The following is an 18,681-nucleotide window of genomic DNA, read 5'->3' as shown; positions in this document are numbered from 1 at the left end:
GAGCTGAGCAGGGAGAGAAGCAGCTGCAGAGGAGACTGAGGAAGGAAGGAAACAGGATGGAGATCCAGAAAGAGACCAGAAAGAAACCTGGAGGAGGCAGATGGAACCTAGGGACTTGTGAAGAAACTACGCTTGCCTTTTGGACGTGGACTGGGTGACACAGATGTGGGTGAGACCCGTGGGGAGGTGACAATGGCAGCTTTTATCTTGATGTTGATTTTGCTCTTTTCCTTCCAGGCTTGTCTGGTTGTTTCTGATCCTTTCCTGTGGGTCCCCATTGAAAGATGCTTAAAACTTGTGGCAGGCTTTGGGGCCTTGCTCTGGGCCAATTCTGCTTAGGTGGACTTTTACCCATGAGGGGATGGATAACATTGGGTGCTTGATTTAGAAACTAGATTCTTTGCCTTTCATGTATTGTTTCCTAATTGTATTAAAGTTCCTTCCTATTAAAGTCTCATATGTTTTGTGTTGATGCGGCAGATGACAGAACCCATTTAGAGCAGGCAGGTTTGCGGGGTTTGGGCTGTCCCTCTCCCTGCCCTGTAACAGAAACAGTAGCCAGCAGTTGTGTTAAGGAAGAATTCAAAGTCATATAAGATGGTCCTTGGAAATGTTACAGGGCTGGTCAGAAAAGGGTCAGAAACAACCAGACAAGCCTGAAAGGAAAAGAGCAAAATCAAAATCAAGACAAAAACCACATTGTCACCTCCCCACGGGTCTCTCACCCACATCTGTTTCAACCAGTCCACCACCAAAAGGCAAGCGCAGTTTCTTCGCATGTCTCTCTGCTCCATGTGCCTCCTCCAGGTCTCCTTCTGGCTCTCCATCCTGCTTCCTTCCTTCCTCAGTCTCCTCTGCAGCTTCTTCTCTCTCTGCTCAGCTCTACCCTCCCTTGGGTGGGGCAGGAAACCTGGAACCACCCCCTTTCCTGGGGACCACCCTGTTACAATCCCCCCTTTTAATTTTTATTCCACCATATCTATGGTGTCACAGATCTCAGGGTGCAGTCTTAGGAGACAGTCTTTTTTCAGGGTTACAACGTGTGTAAGAGAAGCAACAATCACTCAGCAGCATTGTCCATGAATGTCCAGTATGACAGTTTTCCATTACTGGTAAATAGTCCATTATCCAAGCCAAAAGAATAAAAATCTGGAGGCATTAGCTAAAACAAGACAGCAAATATATCAAAATCACAGGGAAAAAAATCTTAAAACTGGCTGAACTTATGTAAAAAAAAAAAAAACAAGTTCTCTCAATCTTGATCCCAAATTGTTTCAACAGCATAGCAAAAGTTTGCAAACTAAATCTACTTTTAAACCATAGTGCCTGTTTTCGCATACAATCACAGGGCAGAATAACTAAAGAGCAATTTTCGCTGGCTTTGTTGGAATACTCCATATAGGATCAGAGCAAATTCCTGACAATCCGGTCCACTAGGCTTCAAGAACAAAGTTGGTCTCACCAGACTCCACCTGGGCTTCCTCTTCTCGAGGGTACCAGGGCTTTTTCGGGAAAAAGCAAGCACTGTGAGTGGGGTGTCCAGTCCTGCCAACGGAGGCAAGCTTTCTCACCTTCTTTGGCGGTCTCTGGAACCCTACAAACAAAGCAGCAGATTCTCTTCTTCTTGGTTCAGCTCTATTTCAACTTCCTGGAAGAACTCCATTCAAAGCCACACAATGAAACTCATCTCCAATTGTTTTTGTTTTAAGCAGACAAAATCCCTATGGAAGTTATGCAAAAATAGACACTGACATGAGTATTAAAAATTACTACCACTATTTTCATGCTGTGTTGGTATCAAGGAGAAAGAAATCGCAAACACAAGTTAGCTCTGTTGAAAAAAAGAAAAAAAAAAACATTGCTGCAGGTCCTGGTCAGTCAAAACAAGAAAATTTTGTGGATTCAGAACAAAATACACACACAAAAAAAAATTTACCAGTATATGTCAAAGAAAACTTAGTAAAAATCAGGTGTATTTCCAGGTCTATTTAGTCCTTTGTAGGAAATTTTTACTCTCAACAGTTCCATCAATAGGAATCTGTGAGGTTCCAGGTTTCCTGGGGACCACCCTGTTATAGAAACACAGATGTTTTGTCAGCTGCAACAGAGTTTTCTTCTTGTAACAAACATATAAAGCTTACAAGTAAAACTGAAAATATTAAGGTGCCTGTGAGCACTGTGAGTAGCTGAGGCCACATACTGAGGGTTAAAGACTGATATAGCAGATGGTGCCTGAGCCTACGCCTGATAAAAAGGTATAAAAGCCTGATAAAAAGGTATAAAAGGAGCGGTTATCTGAAGCGGACTCAGAGCAGTCCTATCAACTGGCTCAGAGCAAAGGACTTAATGAGGCTACCTTTCCAGAGTCCAGCCCGCTCCCTCCCTTTGGACTCTGACATGCCGAAACCTCTCCTTGCCCTGCTCCTGGCTCCCAGGTTAAGCACTCTGCGAACCGACCTGCACTTCCCAGCTCTGCTCCCCACAAACCAGTGGCCTGCTGCCTGACAGCGGCACAAGGTGCCTATCAGCTCAACACCCTGTGCGACCATGGGCACTGTGGGCCCTGGAACCTAGAGACTTCCACAAGCCTGAGTTCTTCCACCTAGGTGGAAGGCCTAGCTAAGACATGTTGCGGCTACTATCTTCATCAAAAGTACTTTGGGAATTGGGGTTAGCTTGCCTATTTGAACATAAGTGTTTGTGTGACCAATAAAGGAATAAAATTCTCTTTGAGAGCCAACTTCTGACTGAAGCTTATCTATCACGCTTGCGACACTTCTAAAAGCAACAGAAGTGAACATCTGGCCCCAAAGGGAGAGCATCACATTATTATTTTCTCCCATAAACCTCTTTAATCCTTGATGCTGGCTGTATTTCTCTGTTAGAATATAGCACAAGATGCTTTTGGATTTAATGAACAGTACATGCTTAGTTATTTTTAGGTGTATTATTAATAGTCATTGCATAATAAGTAGCATCAAAATAGAAAGGTAGCAATATATTTTTATGGTGTTCCTCATTGCACTATGACTTTCAAATATTGACAGTATGCACATTGAGTATGAGAACGATGGCTCCTGGTAACTTCCTTCAGCAAGTAGATTTATTTTTTTTGCCCCACCTGGAACAGGGAGGATGCCAGCTTAAAGAAGCTTGGGAGACCATGATGTACTGAGAGGAAAAGGCCTTTGAATGTAGCTAACCCTGTGAGTTCCAAATTTGACTGAGTATAAATGGATCCCTACACACTGGTCTGGAATGGGACCGAGAGATCTGGCACTTGAGTAAGTGCCTTTTTTTTTTTTTTTTTTTTAAGATTTATTTATACAGGAACTGGGGTACAGTCAGAGGCGAGGGAGGGTGAGACCATTCACCAGAGACAGAGCAGGGCGCAGAACAGGCAGACGGACCAAAGACACTGCTGAGGGTGTTATAGGACAGGGAGAGGGGTAGCCCAAGCCCCGCAAACCTGCCTATTCTAAATGGGTTCTGCCATCCGCCGCATCAACACAAAACATAGGAGACTTTAATGGGAAGGAACTTTAATAAAACTAGGAAACAATACAGGTAAGGCAAAGAGTCTAGTTTCTAAATGAAGCACCCAAAGTTACCCGTCCCCTCGTGGGTAAAAGTCCATCCATATGGGATTGGCCCAGAACAAGGCCCCAAAGCCTGCCACAAGTCTAAAGCATCTTCCTGTGGGGACCCACAGAAAAGGGTCAGAAACAACCAGACAAGCCCGGAAGGAAAAGAGCAAAATCAACATCAAGATAAAAGCTGCCATTGTCACCTCCCCATGGGTCTCACCCACGTCTGTGTCACCCAGTCCACAACCCAAAGACAAGCGCAGTTTCTTCACGTGTCTCTAGGCTCCATGCGCCTCCTCCAGGTCTCCTGGCTCCATCCTGCTTCCCTCCTTCCTCAGTCTCTTCTGCAGCTTCTCCTCTTCCTGCTCAGCTCCACCCTTCCTTGGGTGGGGCAGGGAACCTGGAACCTCCCCCTTTCCTGGGGACCACCCTGTTACAAGGGGAGCACTGGGCTAGGCAGGAGAGGTCTGCCGCGCCATGTGGGTATCTCCCTGGCGGGCCGGGAATCGAACCCGTGCTGCAGAGGCTGCGGACAGCTGCAGCACTCAACCGCCTGCACCGCTGGGGAGGACAGAGTAAGTGCCTTTGATGATATAAATTCAACACCTTAATGAAACGGAGGCCCAAAGCATTCTCGACCAGGCAATGCTCAGCACTGGAGAGACGTCCAGGCTTCGTATGGGCTCGCCAGGCTCGCTCTGCCTCGTGTCTCTCGGCGGGAGGCAGGGTGGGCTCGCCGCAGCGGCCGGGTGGGGGAGCTGAGTCCCGGCTTCTCGCCCACTCGTCTGATTGACAGGCACAGTCCCGACCGCACCCTCCCCGCCTTTCCTCGAGTCCCCCAAACAGGGGGTGGAATCCCGGCGCCGCCCCGCCCCCGGCGTGCCCGCGGCTCCAGGGGGCGTGCCCGGAAGGTGTCGGTCTGGAGTCGCGGCGCGGACGGGCCCGTCTGGCGGGTTCCAGCCCCGGCTTCCCGGAATTGGGCTCAAGTCCGGGGCGGCGAGCATGGCTCTCCCGAGTAGGCACTTGCGCGAGCTCCAGGGAGCTCTGCTCCCACCCAAGGACCCGGCGGAGGACCCGGAGCAGGACTCTGTAAAGGAGGAGGTGGAGGAAGATGACCTGGAGTTTGTGGACGCCGAGGAGCTCTGCAGTGGGGGTGTAAAGCCTGGCAGCCTACCTGGGTACCGCCGCGGTGAGGAAGCAGCCCGCCCCTGGGGCATGGGACTGGAGGGGGAGCCAAGTTTCCTGAGCTGGCCTGATCGCTGCTGACGGCCTTCCTCGGGGATGTCTAACAGTTTCGTTCTGCTGAGGATAAAATAATACTGATGATAATAGCGACAGTGACCGAGCAAATACTGTGTTTTAAGTTGTGCTCTACATGTATCATGTTATTTATTTATTTTAAAGATTCACCCATTTATGCATACAAGAGCTGGGGTACATCCAGAGATGTGGAGGGTGAGAGGATTCGCCAGAGACAGAGTGGGGAACACAACAGGCATATCACTGAAATCCACTGCTGAGGGGAACAGCAGGTGAGCCAGGAGAGGTCTGCTGTGCCATGTGATTAGCTCCCTGGCCGGGGATCGAACTCGTGCTGCAGTGGCTGCGGATTGCCTCCTGGTGCGGTGCTTAACCCTTTGGGCCCCAGGGAGGCCCCTATGTTCACGATTCTTGAAGTTAGTTTTATAGTCGAGGAAACAATGGATGTGGAGCCTGCATTCACACCCAGTCAGGGCTTTTTAATCGTTTTCCTATCCTGCCTGGAATCAAATATGTGTTTATTTTGCAGCTACTTAAAATCTACACACAAGAAAGACTTTACGGTACTGTGTACTGTTTACACGGTCCTGTACACTAACCATTAGTCACACGTGGCTATTGAGAACTTGAAATACAGATGGTAAAACTGAGGAATAAATTTAAAATCTTATTTAGTTGAAATTATTTTAGATTTAAATAGTCGCATGTGGGTCGACAGCAAGGGTTTATTTATTTTTTTTAAGAACTTTATTGTTCACATTTTACAGATAAAGAAACAGTCTCCCTGTCTCTGTCATTTATTTATTTATTTTTTAAAGATTTATTTATTTATTTTATACAAGCACTGGGTACAGTCAGAAGCGCAGGAGGATGAGAGGATTCACCAGAGCCAGAGTGGGGAGCAGAACAGACAGACTGATGAAGTACACTGCTGACGGAAGCAGCAGGCAGGAGAGGTCTGCACGCCATGTGGGACCCTCACCCAGTGGCCGGGGATTGAACCGGCGCTGCAGAGACTGCGGGCAGCTTCGCAACCCAGCGCTCAAACACTGCGCCACCAGGGAGGCCTGACAGCAAGGGTTTAGACAGAAAAATTTTAAGTGTATGTGAAGAGTGTGGTCACTTATTCTAAAAGTATTGAGGGGCTACTATGTTCCAAGTAAATTTTTGTCCCTAGAATACCCTGGAGAGATCAAATTAAGAGGTTACTGTCTTTTTTTTTTTAAGATTTATTTATTTATGCATACAAGAGTTGGGGTACAGGCTAGAGATGCAGAGTGTGAGAGGATTCACCAGAGACAGAGTGGGGAGCAGAATAGGCAGACTGAAATACACTGCTGAGGGGAGCAGTGGGCGAGACAGGAGAGGTCTGTTCGCTATGTGGGTTGCTCCCTGGCCGGCCGGGGATCGAACTCGTGCTGCAGAGGCTGTGGATTCCTTCATAGTGCGATGCTTAACCCCTTGCGCCACCAGGAAGGCCAAGAGATTACTGTATTAATGGAGCTCATCCTCTAGTGATAAGAAGACATTTTCTAAATAATCACAGACATAAGGTAGTGCTATTTAGTGCATAGAAGGAAAAGTAAATGGTGTTATGAAAAGGCATATTCATGAGATTCAGGGAAGGCTTTCTGGAAGAAGTGACAAGTATGTAGTAAGTAGGGAAAACCTGAAGAGAACATTGGAGGTAGATAAAATAGTTGATGCAGAGACCCTGTAGTGAGTGGGACATGGCTTTTTATTTTTATTTTTTAAATTTTTTTTAAAAGATTTATTTATTTATCTATACAAGCACTGGGTACAGTCAGACGCACAGGAGAGTGAGAGAATTCGCCAGAGCCAGAGCGGGGAACAGAACAGGCAGACTGACAAAATACACTGCTGAGGGGAGCAGCGGGTGCAGCAGGAGAGGTCTGTGCACCATGTGGGACCCCCGCTGGGGGCCAGGGATTGAACTGGCGCTGCAGAGGCTGTGGGCAGCTTCGTAGCCCAGCGCTCAACCGCTGCACCACCAGGGGAGGCCCCGGACATGGCTTTTTCAAGAAACTGCAGAAAGATTATTTTTGGCTGTGGAATGAGTAGCAGAGAGAAGACTGCTTGTAGAGGAGGGATAGCAGACTTTTGCTATGTTCTATGTCTACCTTTTGGAATACAAAGATTGAATGATACATTGGCCTATTTAGAGACCTTGCAGTTTAGTAGAGGGAGACAGATAACTATGTTAGTGCGATATAGATACCTTAGTAGACATCTGCACAGAGTGCTGTAGGGAGATAGAGTGTGGTGTGTTTAGTATAACATTGCGAAAAAGGTTTTAAAATGTCCTAAATTATGTTTTTTTCAAGCTGTAATATTTGATGACAGCACTAAAAAAACATTCGATGTGTTGGGACGTTTTCCAATAACTGGTCCTTGGTGGCGAGTGAAAGTGCGAGTAAAGCCTGCAGGATCGAACTGCTATCAAGCTCAAGGATTTCCATCTTACTTTTTACAATCTGATATGTCACCTCCAAATCAAAAGCATATCTGTTCCCTCTTTCTTAAAGATTGTAACTTTCCCTCAGATAACATAACTAAATTTTTAGCATGGGTAAATGCTGTATCAAGCTATGAAAACCTCAACTTTGGAAATATTAGGGAAACATTAAGAACTTTCCAAAAGGAAATTGAAAAGAATGATCAAAAACAATCTATCCAGAGTGAACAGGAAGACCCACTACCAGATTATGTAAGGATCCTTCCTCTGGAAAGCACAAGTAAGTATGATTTGGCCGTTGAGTCTTAGTATAAATGAGATACTTAAATGTCAATGTGATTAAAATATTACCACTATAGTGTCTTGGTAGAGTTTTCTTTGGTAGAATCAGTTTGATGAAAGGGGTTTATATTCTATAGTGAAGAAATTGGATGAGATGTTCTTTAAGCTCCTTTATTTCCTTTGCTGCTCAAATCTGAGATTGTATCTTTTTCTCTATCTTTTGTGCCCTTAGGAGAATTACCTTGAGTAATTAAAAAGTTCAGTTGTCAATTCTGTTCAAGCAGGCATAGGAGAAAGGCAAGGATATATATGTAATGGATTTTGGAAAGATTGTGGTCTAAAATTGTTTAAAATATCTTTTGAGTATGGTTTGTTATTTGGTTTTCCACAGTTGGTAGTATGTCATTGAATATATTCAATGACAAAAGACTTGTGATTACAGCCAGAAAATTATTATAAAGCTGAATTTGTGAATGATTTATTTTTTGTGCTTAGCTGTAAATTTATCTTTATATCACTGAGTCAAAAATTTTATTCTGACTATATTACAAGCAAAAGGAAACAAATGGTTAAGAAGTCATTATCCAAGCTATAATAACTGTAAATTTTGGTTTCAAACACAGTGAAAATCATCTCAGTATAAAAGCAATTATAATATGAACAATGTTCTTGATAGTTAAAGTAAATTTTTTTAATTCCTTTTTGATTTGGATTTCTTGAATTATTTGTGCTGCATGAGAAAGTCCATCAAATCAATTGTTGTGTGAGTTCATTTGTATGTTTTAATTTGTACTTTCTGATATCTTATAGTCCCATTTATAAGTGCAATGACAGCTTTGCAGTTTCCCAAAATAATGGAATTTCTGCCAGTTCTTCTGCCTCGACACTTTAAACAGATCATAAGTTCAAGTTCAAAAGAGGTGTTGGAAGCGATAGAAGAAATTTTAATTACACAACCATGGAAACTTGGATTTAGTAAAGTAAGTAAGACTTGTTCAACATTTAATAATCTTATATAAAGCAAGTTTTCTAAACTTGACAGATTTTGCATCTCTTTCAAAGGCAACAATTTGTGTATTAATTTTTCTTTTTTCTTATTTTTTTTTAAAAAAAGATTAATTTATTTATGCATACAAGAGCTGGGGCACAGACCAGAGGGGTGTGTGTGTGTGGAGGGAGGGGTGAGAGTATTCACTAGAGACAGAGTGGGGAACAGAACAGACAGACCGACTGAAATACACTGCTCAGGGGAGCAGCAGGCGAGACAGGAGAGGTCTGTGCGTCATGTGGGTTGCTCCCTGGCTGGCTAGGGATCGAACTCGTGCTGGAGAGGCTGTGGACAGCTTCATAGTTTGCGTCTTACCCCTTGCGCCACCAGGGAGGCCCTGATTTATTTTTTTTGAGTGTTACATCTAAATATAGACTTATACAGTATGTTTATAAAGGTAAAACAAAATAACAAAATTGATGACATTCACGTTATGTCTATTTGTATTTATATAATAACCTAATTGTATAATTTAAAAGGACATTCTTTTTGGTAACTAAATTGTCCTTAGCAACTTGAGTTAAAAAATCACATGTGGACAGATGTTTGCCAAGTCTATTCTGCTGTGTAATTCAACCCCCACATTCCTATTTGAAAATTCTGAAAATTTTCTTTATTCACATGGTACATCATGATATCATTTGATACTTTTATTGGCACAGAACTATCCCGTGTAAACAAATCCACTTCTGTTCTTATTCTTAGAGACCAAGAGTAGAAAAGTAGCTCTGGAAAACAAATGTGGCACTTAAATCTTGGCAATACTTGATTATAGTTGATTTTGCAAAGGAAAATACAACTTAAAGATTCTGAGCTAATTCTTGTGACCCAAAGAATGTTTTTAGATGATCATCATTTGAGAAATACTGAATTCATGTGTTTTTTTCTCACATAAAATAAAGATGATTTCAGTATGCTTCAAAAAATAAGAACATTTGATAATTATGTATACACTTATTTAGTAGAGAAGAAAAATAGATCCCTGAGTGTTCTGAGACTCAAGTGAGAAAAGGGGACTTGAAACCCTCCTATTAACCATGTCGCCACCATCCAGAATAGACTGCTTCTGAGCTATTAGTTTACTAGGCCTGCTAACCCTGTGCTTCTGTGCTATATACCATAGACTAGATGGCTGAAGCAAATTTATTTTCAGTTCAGGAGTCTTCAAGTCCAAAATCATGGTGTTGTGGTGTTGGCAGAGTTGGTTTCTTCTGTGTATTCTCCCTTAAGCTTGTAAATGTTCATCTCTTCCTGGTCTCCTGGTGTCTTCTGAAGGTCATCCTTCTGTGCCCATCTGTATCCTAATCGCGTTTTATAAGGGCACCAGTCATATTGGATCAGGGTCCACCCCAATGATTTTTTTTTTTATTGCAAATATTTTTCAAATTTATTGTTTCATTTTGTTTATATATATGTATTTTCCCCCTTGGAATTAGTTTTTTTAATTTAATTTTTAAAAATTTATTTTATTTTATATATTTTTTTACATCATTTTTCATTTTTGCACAGTGTATGCATTTTCATCTTGGTTGTATTCACCATACAATTCCCTCCTCCCGCAATGATCTTATTTTAACTAAATTACCTATTCAAAGACCTTTTCTCCAAATAGGGTCACATTCTGGGGTACTGGAGGTTAGGACATCAGCATCTGAATTTTGAGGGGGACACGATTCAGCCCATAAAATAGATGGAAAGTCTCAGGAGGGATATTACCATGAAAAAAAAAAATGGAGCTGGATAACTTACTAAGTGGATCATGGTGAAGGAAGTTCTGTACCTTTCTGAAGAGTATAGACAGAATTGTTCATAGGCACAGAGAAAACAAATAAGCTAAGAAAATGAGGCAGTCGTTGGCTTATTAGATAAACATAGATTTCAACGTGAAAGTTAACAGTATCTCATGTCATTCAATTAATTGTGAATCCTTTTTACACTGATTTAACCAAACGTTATAAATAATGTGTACTATAACTTTATTAAAGGATGGAAGGAAGAGGGGCCTCCCCTGGTGGTGCAGGCTGTTGAGCGCAGTGCTGTGAAGCTGTCCGAGCCTCTGCAGTGCTGGTTCTATCCCGGCCGGCTGGTGAGGGTCGCACATGGTGCGGCAGACCTCTCCTGTCTCACCCGCTGCTTCCCTCAGCAGTGTTTTTCATCTGTCTGCTTGTTCTGTTCTCTGCTCTGTCTCTGGTGAATCCTCTCACCCTCCTGTGCCTCGGGCCTATACCCTGGTTCTTGTATAAAATAAATAAATCTTTTAAAAAAAAGATGGAAGGAAGAGAAACATGTTTAGAGGTGGTAGTGTAAAAGACAGAACTCTCCCCCAGGGAAAATTTGCCACAGTAAGGAGTTAATTCTAAATAAGGTAAAATTTTTACAAAGTGAAGTAATATTATAACTTGTACTTATTAATCTGGAGATAATAAATTCTGAAAGAAATAACTAAAAGTGTTGAATATGTTGCTTGAGAAACATAAAAGGGTAAGGCAGTGAATTTCTGGGGTTTTTTTTTGTAATGAAACTCACAATGTTATGTGACTTAAAACTGTGTGTATTGCTTTGAGAAAAAACATTTTCAATGACAAAGCTTTGGAGTTTAAGAAAATTAGTGATGTTTTGGGTACATAGTTTTATCTATAAGTTTAGTTGAAAAGTCTTCTGAGATTGAAAAATATTAACAAATAACATCATTTTACTTTAATTCTAATAATATTTATCAATAATTGCAATTTTTTTGTGTGTGTATAGAAATGCTGGGATGTAGGCCAGAGATGTGGGGATGAGAGGATTCACCAGAGACAGAGCAGGTTGCAGAAAAGGCAGATCTACTGAAATCTACTGCTGAGAGGAGCAGTGTGTGAGACAGGAGAGGTCTGCTACGCCATGTGGGTCAGCTCCCTGGCTGGGGATCAAACTCAGGCCATAGTGGGGATAGTGCTGAGACTTAACCTCTTCGCCACTAGGAAGGCCCCAACAATTACAATTTTTATAAAACAACTTGAACTTTATTTTCTTAAAGATAACCTACAGAGAATTGAAACTTCTGAGATGTGAGGCAAGTTGGATGGCATTTTGTCATTGTGAGTCCCTTCTTCAGCTGATGATGGATTTGGAGAAGAATGCATTAATAATGTATTCCAGACTGAAGGAGCTATGTCGCGAATACGGGCATACATGTGTTGAAGGAAATGACTTAATATCTCAGTTGTCAGAACACATGTCTTTTCAAGATGCTTGTCAGTCTCTGACATTTTTGAAGGATATTGGTGTGGTCGTATGCGAGAAGGCCTGTGTCTTTCTTTACGATCTTTACCAGGCTGAAAAAGGCATTGCCTCTTCAATAAGTGACCTGATGACAAAACCTCCATGGCATTTGAACGTGGATGTCAAAAAGGTGCTTGCTTCTATTCCCACCACAAAACCCGTGGATACAAGCAGTGATAACACATTAAATGAAAGTAAACCTGAGGAAACAAAATTAGAAAATTCTGTGGATGTTCTGGAAACACAGGACAGCTGTGACCATATTTGTAATAATGCTGAAAATGAAATTAATGCAGAAATAAGTGAAGCTCAACTGGACCAGGATCAGGTAACTGCTTTGGAAATGATTTGCTCCAATGCTGTGACCGTCATAAGTGGCAAAGGTGGGTGTGGGAAGACCACAATTGTTAGCCATCTTTTTAAGCACGTAGAACAGTTGGAAGAAAGGGAAATTGAAAAAGCTTGTGAAGATTTTGAACAAGACCAGGATGTACCAGAAGAATGGTTTACCTTTACTGAGGAAAATCTGCAGAAAGCCGACAAGGCTATAGAAGTTTTACTTACAGCACCTACAGGGAAAGCATCTGCCCTACTAAGAGAGAGAACTGGTTTCAACGCCTATACACTATGCCAGGTAAAATTATTCATCTTTTTTTCTGCACATAAAACATTTACATTAAAGGCAAACTTTATTTAGAGTTTTTTGTTTTTTCTTTTACTTTTTTCTTAAAAATTAAAGTAATAGTGGTTTATAGTAATATATAGGTTGCATATGTACAGACATATATCAATATCTATATATGCTGTGTTATGCTCACCACCAAAAGACTAGTTCCCATCCATCACCATTATAATTGAACCCTTTTTTAAAAAAGATTTATTTATTTATGCACACAAGAACTGGGTACAGGCCAGAGGTGTGGGAGGGTGAGAGGATTCACCAGAGACAGTGGGGAACAGAACAGGCAGATCTACTGAAATACACTGCTGAAGGGAGCAGTGGGCGAGACAGAAGAGGTCTGCTGCGCCATGTGGGTAGCTCCCTAGCTGGGGATTGAACTTGTGCTGCAGTGGCTGCGGATAGCTTCATAGGCTGTGTCTTAACCCCTTGTGCCACCAAGGAGGCCCTGGTTTAGTTCTTTATCTCCTTTGCCTACACCAATTCCTGAAAAATGTTACATGTTTAAAGTGTCAAATGGATACTTGAAAGATAGTTTTTGTGTAGAAGAACTGGGGTGTAGGCCAGAGGTGCTGGGACCATGGGGTGGTGAGAGGATTCACCAGACAGAGGAGACGCAGTGGTGTGCAGAACAGGCAGATTAACTGATATCCACTGCTAAGGAGAGCAGTGGGTGAGACAGGAGAGGTCTGCTGTGCCTCCATGTATGAGTTAGCTTCCTGGCGGGGCATTGAACTCAGATTGTAGCACTGAGACTTAACCCCTAGTCCATCAGGGAGGCCCCTGTGTGGGAATGTTTCTGAAAGAAATAGTAATTAAATTGGATCTAAAGGATAGGCTCAGGTGGGGAGAAGGTAATTTCATTTAGGGAAAAGACCTTTCTAAACATATTGAGAGAAGTGACCATAGTGTGCATGTATTGTTTGAGATAACTGAGGATTTGAGCTTTAGAGCTTATAATGTGTTTCAACATTATTTCATTAAATCCTTTTTTTAAATAAAGATTTATTCATGCATACAAGAACTGGGGTACAGGCGTGGGGGGTGAGAGGACGGCAGAACAGAACAGGCAGACTGACCGAAATACACTGCTAAGTTGAGCAGCCGGCGAGCCAGGAGAGGTCTGTTGTGCCTCATTAAATCCTTAATAAACCAGTGAAATAGGTAGGTTTTAACGGATGAACCACTAAAATTTTGAGGTATTCAGTGACTTGCCCAAGATCTTACTTAGGTATAGAACTAGAACTTGAATTATACATCTTTTTCTGAATTCATGTTTCTGACCTCCCAGTTTACTGCTCTTTTCATGGATTCATAATTTCCTCATTTATTATACATCTTGTGACCCTAACAAAGAAGCTTGGACTTGATTTACCAGGGAGCCATTTAGGTTCCCAAGCAAGATATGAAATGAAAAAAGCTGTTTTAAGGAGATTTCATAGAATCATTGTACCATATACCACTCATTAGGAAGGACTTTCTGGAATGATTTGATCCTTCTTTTGTTTTTCAGTTTATTTGACCTGTCTTTTCTGTATATTCATCTTTTAACGATTGTGTTTTCTATTTCTTTACCATTTTTCCTATATTTATCTACATTTTCCACCCTCCTCCATTTAATAGTTTCGTTTAAAAATATCATGCTCTTAAATTTTGGGGATATATTTTATAACTTGAATTAAGACATGCCATACTTTGCTTGTAGGTCAATTATAGCTTCTATCTGTGGAAGAAAAATATGAACACCAAGGACCGGCCATGGAAATTTTCTTCTGTTAGAGTTCTGGTTGTGGATGAAGGGAGTTTGGTATCTGTGCAGGTCTTCAAATCCGTTTTAGATTTATTGTGTGAGCATGCCAAACTTTCTAAGCTTATTATCCTTGGTAAGTTAAAATGTTATTGGAATTTTAATGTTTATTTCAAAGGATTATGGTTAGTAGGTTTATACCACTTGGCTGTTTTCCATTTGCCAAAGGTGGGCCTCATATCTCAGAGCCCATACTACAGCTCCACTGAACTCCATGTGACTACTGATTATCAGCATGGCTCGAGTTTTGTTTAAGTCTGGATGTGAATGAAATAGAGTTGTGAGGGGTTTCTGCTAATCACCTAAGTGATGACTATTAGTAAAAATGTAACAATCTCAATGTGAATCAGGATGTATGTCATTCAGAATGGTCCGAAGCCTAAATTATGGACCACTTAAAAGTAATATTATGATTTTTAAGCTAATAACTATTCTCTTACCTCCTTTCAAATTCTGATGAGATTCAGTGACTATATGCTTTACTAGAGAGAAACTAGAATTGTAACGTGAGAATCAAATTGTAAGTGATTTTTGGTAGGTATTTGAGGATTTTTATAAATAGTTGGTTCTGTTAATGGCTAAAGCATTTTTCCCCAGTAAATATTTTTCTTATCTTTGAGGATTTACAACATTTCTGGAATTTGTCTACTATGAAATGCATTGGTTTTATTTTATATTTTATGTGTTTATTTTGTTGATTTGATGTCATAGTTTCTCCCATTCTTCCATGTTCAGTAACATATTGAGCAAGATTCAGTGATTAAATACTCCATATGTAAGGGCTTGTTTTCTTTTTTACATGTTGGCTAAAAAAGTATGCCTCTATTCAGGTTGCCTGTGGTTATGGGTATGAAGGCAGTTCATTTCAGATTTTACCTACTATGTTGTCGTATTTTTTTTCTCTCCTACATTGTTTAATTTCAAGATGTTTTATTAGGTATTTATAAGGGCTTAATGTTCTTATGAAATTTCAAAGAAATATTTTTGACGATAATTTTTTTTTTTCCCCTTCAGAGTAAATCTTCAAAATTATGTCATATATCAGTAGGGAAAGCATAAAAAAGATTTTCTAAATTTCAGGACCCAGTGACCTAAACCCTAATATATTTTTTCCCTTTTAGGTGATATTAGGCAGTTACCCAGCATTGAACCTGGTAACTTGCTGAAAGATCTTTTTGATACCCTTAAGTCAAAAAATTGTGCTGTTGAATTAAGGAAAAACCATAGAGCGGAATCTGAGCTAATTGTTGGTAATGCTACAAGGTATTTGCATTTTTTTCTGTTGCATTAGAAATAAAAGATTAAAAAAACCCATAAATATAAACATATATATATGCTTTTGAATTAGGATGATACAGTTCTATCCTTTGGGTAAATAGAACTTTTTTCTTACACTTAGAAAAAAAAAGTTAATATTTTTCATTACTGGTCCAGCATAAATTATTATTGAAATTTAAGAATCTATGTGTTTTTCTTTATGATTAAAAAAATACATATGCGAATTAAAGTTGCCTTAAACTTAAAGATTCAAATAAGCTGAAGGGGAGTAGCAACTTGAAATTAAGTTCATTAGACTTCAAGGGAGAATTGGAGAAGAAATTTCCCCTAGTTTTGTAATGGAGTCCAAAGCCAAATAAAAAATTGTATTGTGTTTCACTCCTTGGGAATCCTGGCACCCATGCCACATTACTCTCCTCAAGGTAGAAAAGAATCCTTCTCTTCCCTTCATCTTTGCATAGGCCCTTAGCGTGATCCCCAGGTTTAGGCATTTTGTTTCTCCATATCCCATGTATCACAGCATCAACATTTGTATATTCCTTGGCATTTGTTTTATATAAATCTTTAGCTGTAAGGGGTCCTAGAATACCAGGAGACTTTTATTCTTTGGGCCTACATTTTATCTTTGTTTTGGATTCTCTTTTACAAGATGTTGTTTCTGTTGCTTTGAACATTTCCTTGTTTGGGTGTCAGCAGGAACTAACACATTCAAGACCTGTTATCCTTATTATAGTCCTGGTCTACCTTGGATAGGATGGTGAGGGGAGAAGAAGAATTGACAGGAACAGGGTAGGTGATATAGTTTCATCTTAAGCACCAAGGAAAGTAATGCAGTTGGATGTGTAATATTTTTTCCTATATTCCTTCTGCTCCTATCTTTTTTTTTTTTTTTTTTTTTGTGGGACCCTCGCCGGCGGCCGGGGAACAAACCAGTGCTGCAGCCTAGCGCTCAACCGCTGTGCCACCTGGGAGGCCCTCCTGCTCCTATCTAAAGGCATCCACAATTTTGAAATGTTGGTAGATAACTAACTGGTCATTTGAAAACTTGTAAGAATCTAAAACACACTAGATTTCTTAGAGCCCAGCTTTATCTGAAACTTGAGAATTCCTTTTAGTAACCCTTGAAAGGCTGTCTGCCTTTCATTATTTCTTCTTAATCATCATCACCAAATATTTATTCACTGAGAAAAAGATCTCAGTGGATATCAAGGAAAAAGCTCCCAGAGATAGAAATGTACCTAATGTCTTGAGTCAGAAGCAAAACAGGAAGTCCATATTGATTCTCAGGATGGAAAAACATAAATCTGGGACATTCCTAGCACTGGCAACCTTCTCTCTCATCTCCTCCCTTTCAACCTTTGTTGGGAAGGGTTGCTGGTAGGTCTGCTCTGGGAGTCAGACCTCTTGCCAGTAACTCAGGAGAGACTGATATGACAAGGCACCTGCCCCTTTCTGTTTTCTGATATGACCTGCTTGTCTGGGAAATACAAGATGAAAAGGATGAGGAGAGAATAGAAACAAAGAGAAAATGTCAATAGTTGGTTCAGTTGGGAAAATGAGGCCATATATGTGTTATACACAGAAAACAGGACAACAGAAGTATAGGGTAAACATGTAGAAAAGGCCCCAAAGAGTCCAAATTGTTTTAAACAGAAAGGAATATGGAGTCAAATGGACCCAGATTTGCCTGCTAGCCACCCTGTTTTCTGTATCTGCAACCTACTACAGTCAACTAAACCTCATGTTGTTTACCTGTGAAATGAGAACAATACCCACCTTCTTTGCTTTTAGTTTCTCTAACCCTTTTAATTAATAGTGTGGGGGACTAATGATTGATAACATTATGGGCTTGTTAGTTCTATTTTAGAACTCATTTCCACCCTCCCCTCCAAAAAAGAATAAACAAACAAACAAAAAACAAATAAATAAAGCTCACTTCCTATTTACAGTACTTCTATGGGTGGCACTTTTGCCCATTTATTACCTTTTAATAGATAGTAATTATTGTACTGGCATTAACTGTGATCTTATATGAAGACATAATTTTGGATACTAATGTTCTTTGTGTATTACTTTATCTTTAAGAATCTCAAAACGCCAATTTCCAACATTTGATGCAGAGCTGAATATCTTTGATAATCCAACAGTTCCTGTCTCAATTCAAGATAAAACATTTATTTTTGTCAGACTTCCAGAAAAGTGTGATGGTTCTCAGTTATCAAATAATGATTTTGAGTCACATTGTAAGTATAAACTGCTATGATATAGGGTTAAATTTCAATTATGTAATAGTTTTTATTTTTTTTTTATTTTTATTTTTATCTATTTATTTATTTTTATAGAGGCATGTTTTTATTATTTATTTATTTATTTGTTTGTTTGTACATGCACTGGGTACAGTCAGAAGTGTGGGAGGGTAAGAGAATTCACCAGAGCCAGAGCGGGGAGCAGAGCAGGCAGAAGGACCGAAGTACACTGCTGAGGGGAGCAGCGGGCGGCAGGAGAGGTCTGCGTGCCATGTGGGACCCTCCTCCGGTGGCCGGGGAGCAGCCGGGGATTGAACCGGTGCCTCAGAGGCCGTGGGCAGCTTCGCAACCCAGCGCTCAACCGCTGCGCCACCAGAGAGGCCCCTGTAATACAGTTTTTAAATGACTAGTTATAGTTTTATTTCTTGGTAAAGATGAATATTGCTTCTAAAAAATGAGACACTGAAAATAACTAGTTTATTAATCATCAAAAGCAGATTACCCTAGAAATTTATGAAGAGGTAAGCTCTGGGCACACACATAGTAAATATATATTGAGTGAACACATTAAGTGGACACAGATGATTAGTTTAAAATAAAGCATAAAGCATAGCCCCAGTAATCCAAGCACATTAAGAGAAACCATGTCTTAATGAATGAAGTTTTTCTTTTATGGCAATTTGCAAAGAAATACATTTGTTATCCTGAGTGCATTTGTGAAAAAAAGGAATCTCTGTCAAAGCATTGCCAAATT

General features: G+C 40.6%; 1 protein-coding gene across 1 annotated transcript in view; it reads left to right on the top strand.

Moving 5' to 3' along the window:
• The first annotated feature begins 4,510 nt into the window (after positions 1-4,510).
• Positions 4,511-18,681, top strand: part of HELB (DNA helicase B) — a 30,774-nt gene continuing 16,603 nt past the window's right edge. Inside the window, exons 1-7 of the mRNA XM_037514046.2 lie at positions 4,511-4,776; positions 7,193-7,603; positions 8,416-8,585; positions 11,673-12,551; positions 14,302-14,479; positions 15,525-15,666; positions 17,767-17,924. Coding sequence (XP_037369943.1) covers positions 4,590-4,776; positions 7,193-7,603; positions 8,416-8,585; positions 11,673-12,551; positions 14,302-14,479; positions 15,525-15,666; positions 17,767-17,924 — 2,125 coding nt within the window. The 5' untranslated portion in view covers positions 4,511-4,589. The remainder of the gene's footprint in view (positions 4,777-7,192; positions 7,604-8,415; positions 8,586-11,672; positions 12,552-14,301; positions 14,480-15,524; positions 15,667-17,766; positions 17,925-18,681) is intronic.

The sequence above is a fragment of the Talpa occidentalis genome, unplaced genomic scaffold, assembly GCF_014898055.3.
Source record: "Talpa occidentalis isolate TD23 unplaced genomic scaffold, MPIMG_talOcc4v2.1 talOcc4.16, whole genome shotgun sequence".
NCBI lineage: Eukaryota > Metazoa > Chordata > Mammalia > Eulipotyphla > Talpidae > Talpa > Talpa occidentalis.
The sequence above is the reverse complement of the archived record's forward strand: the minus strand, read 5'-3'. Positions and strand labels throughout refer to the sequence as shown.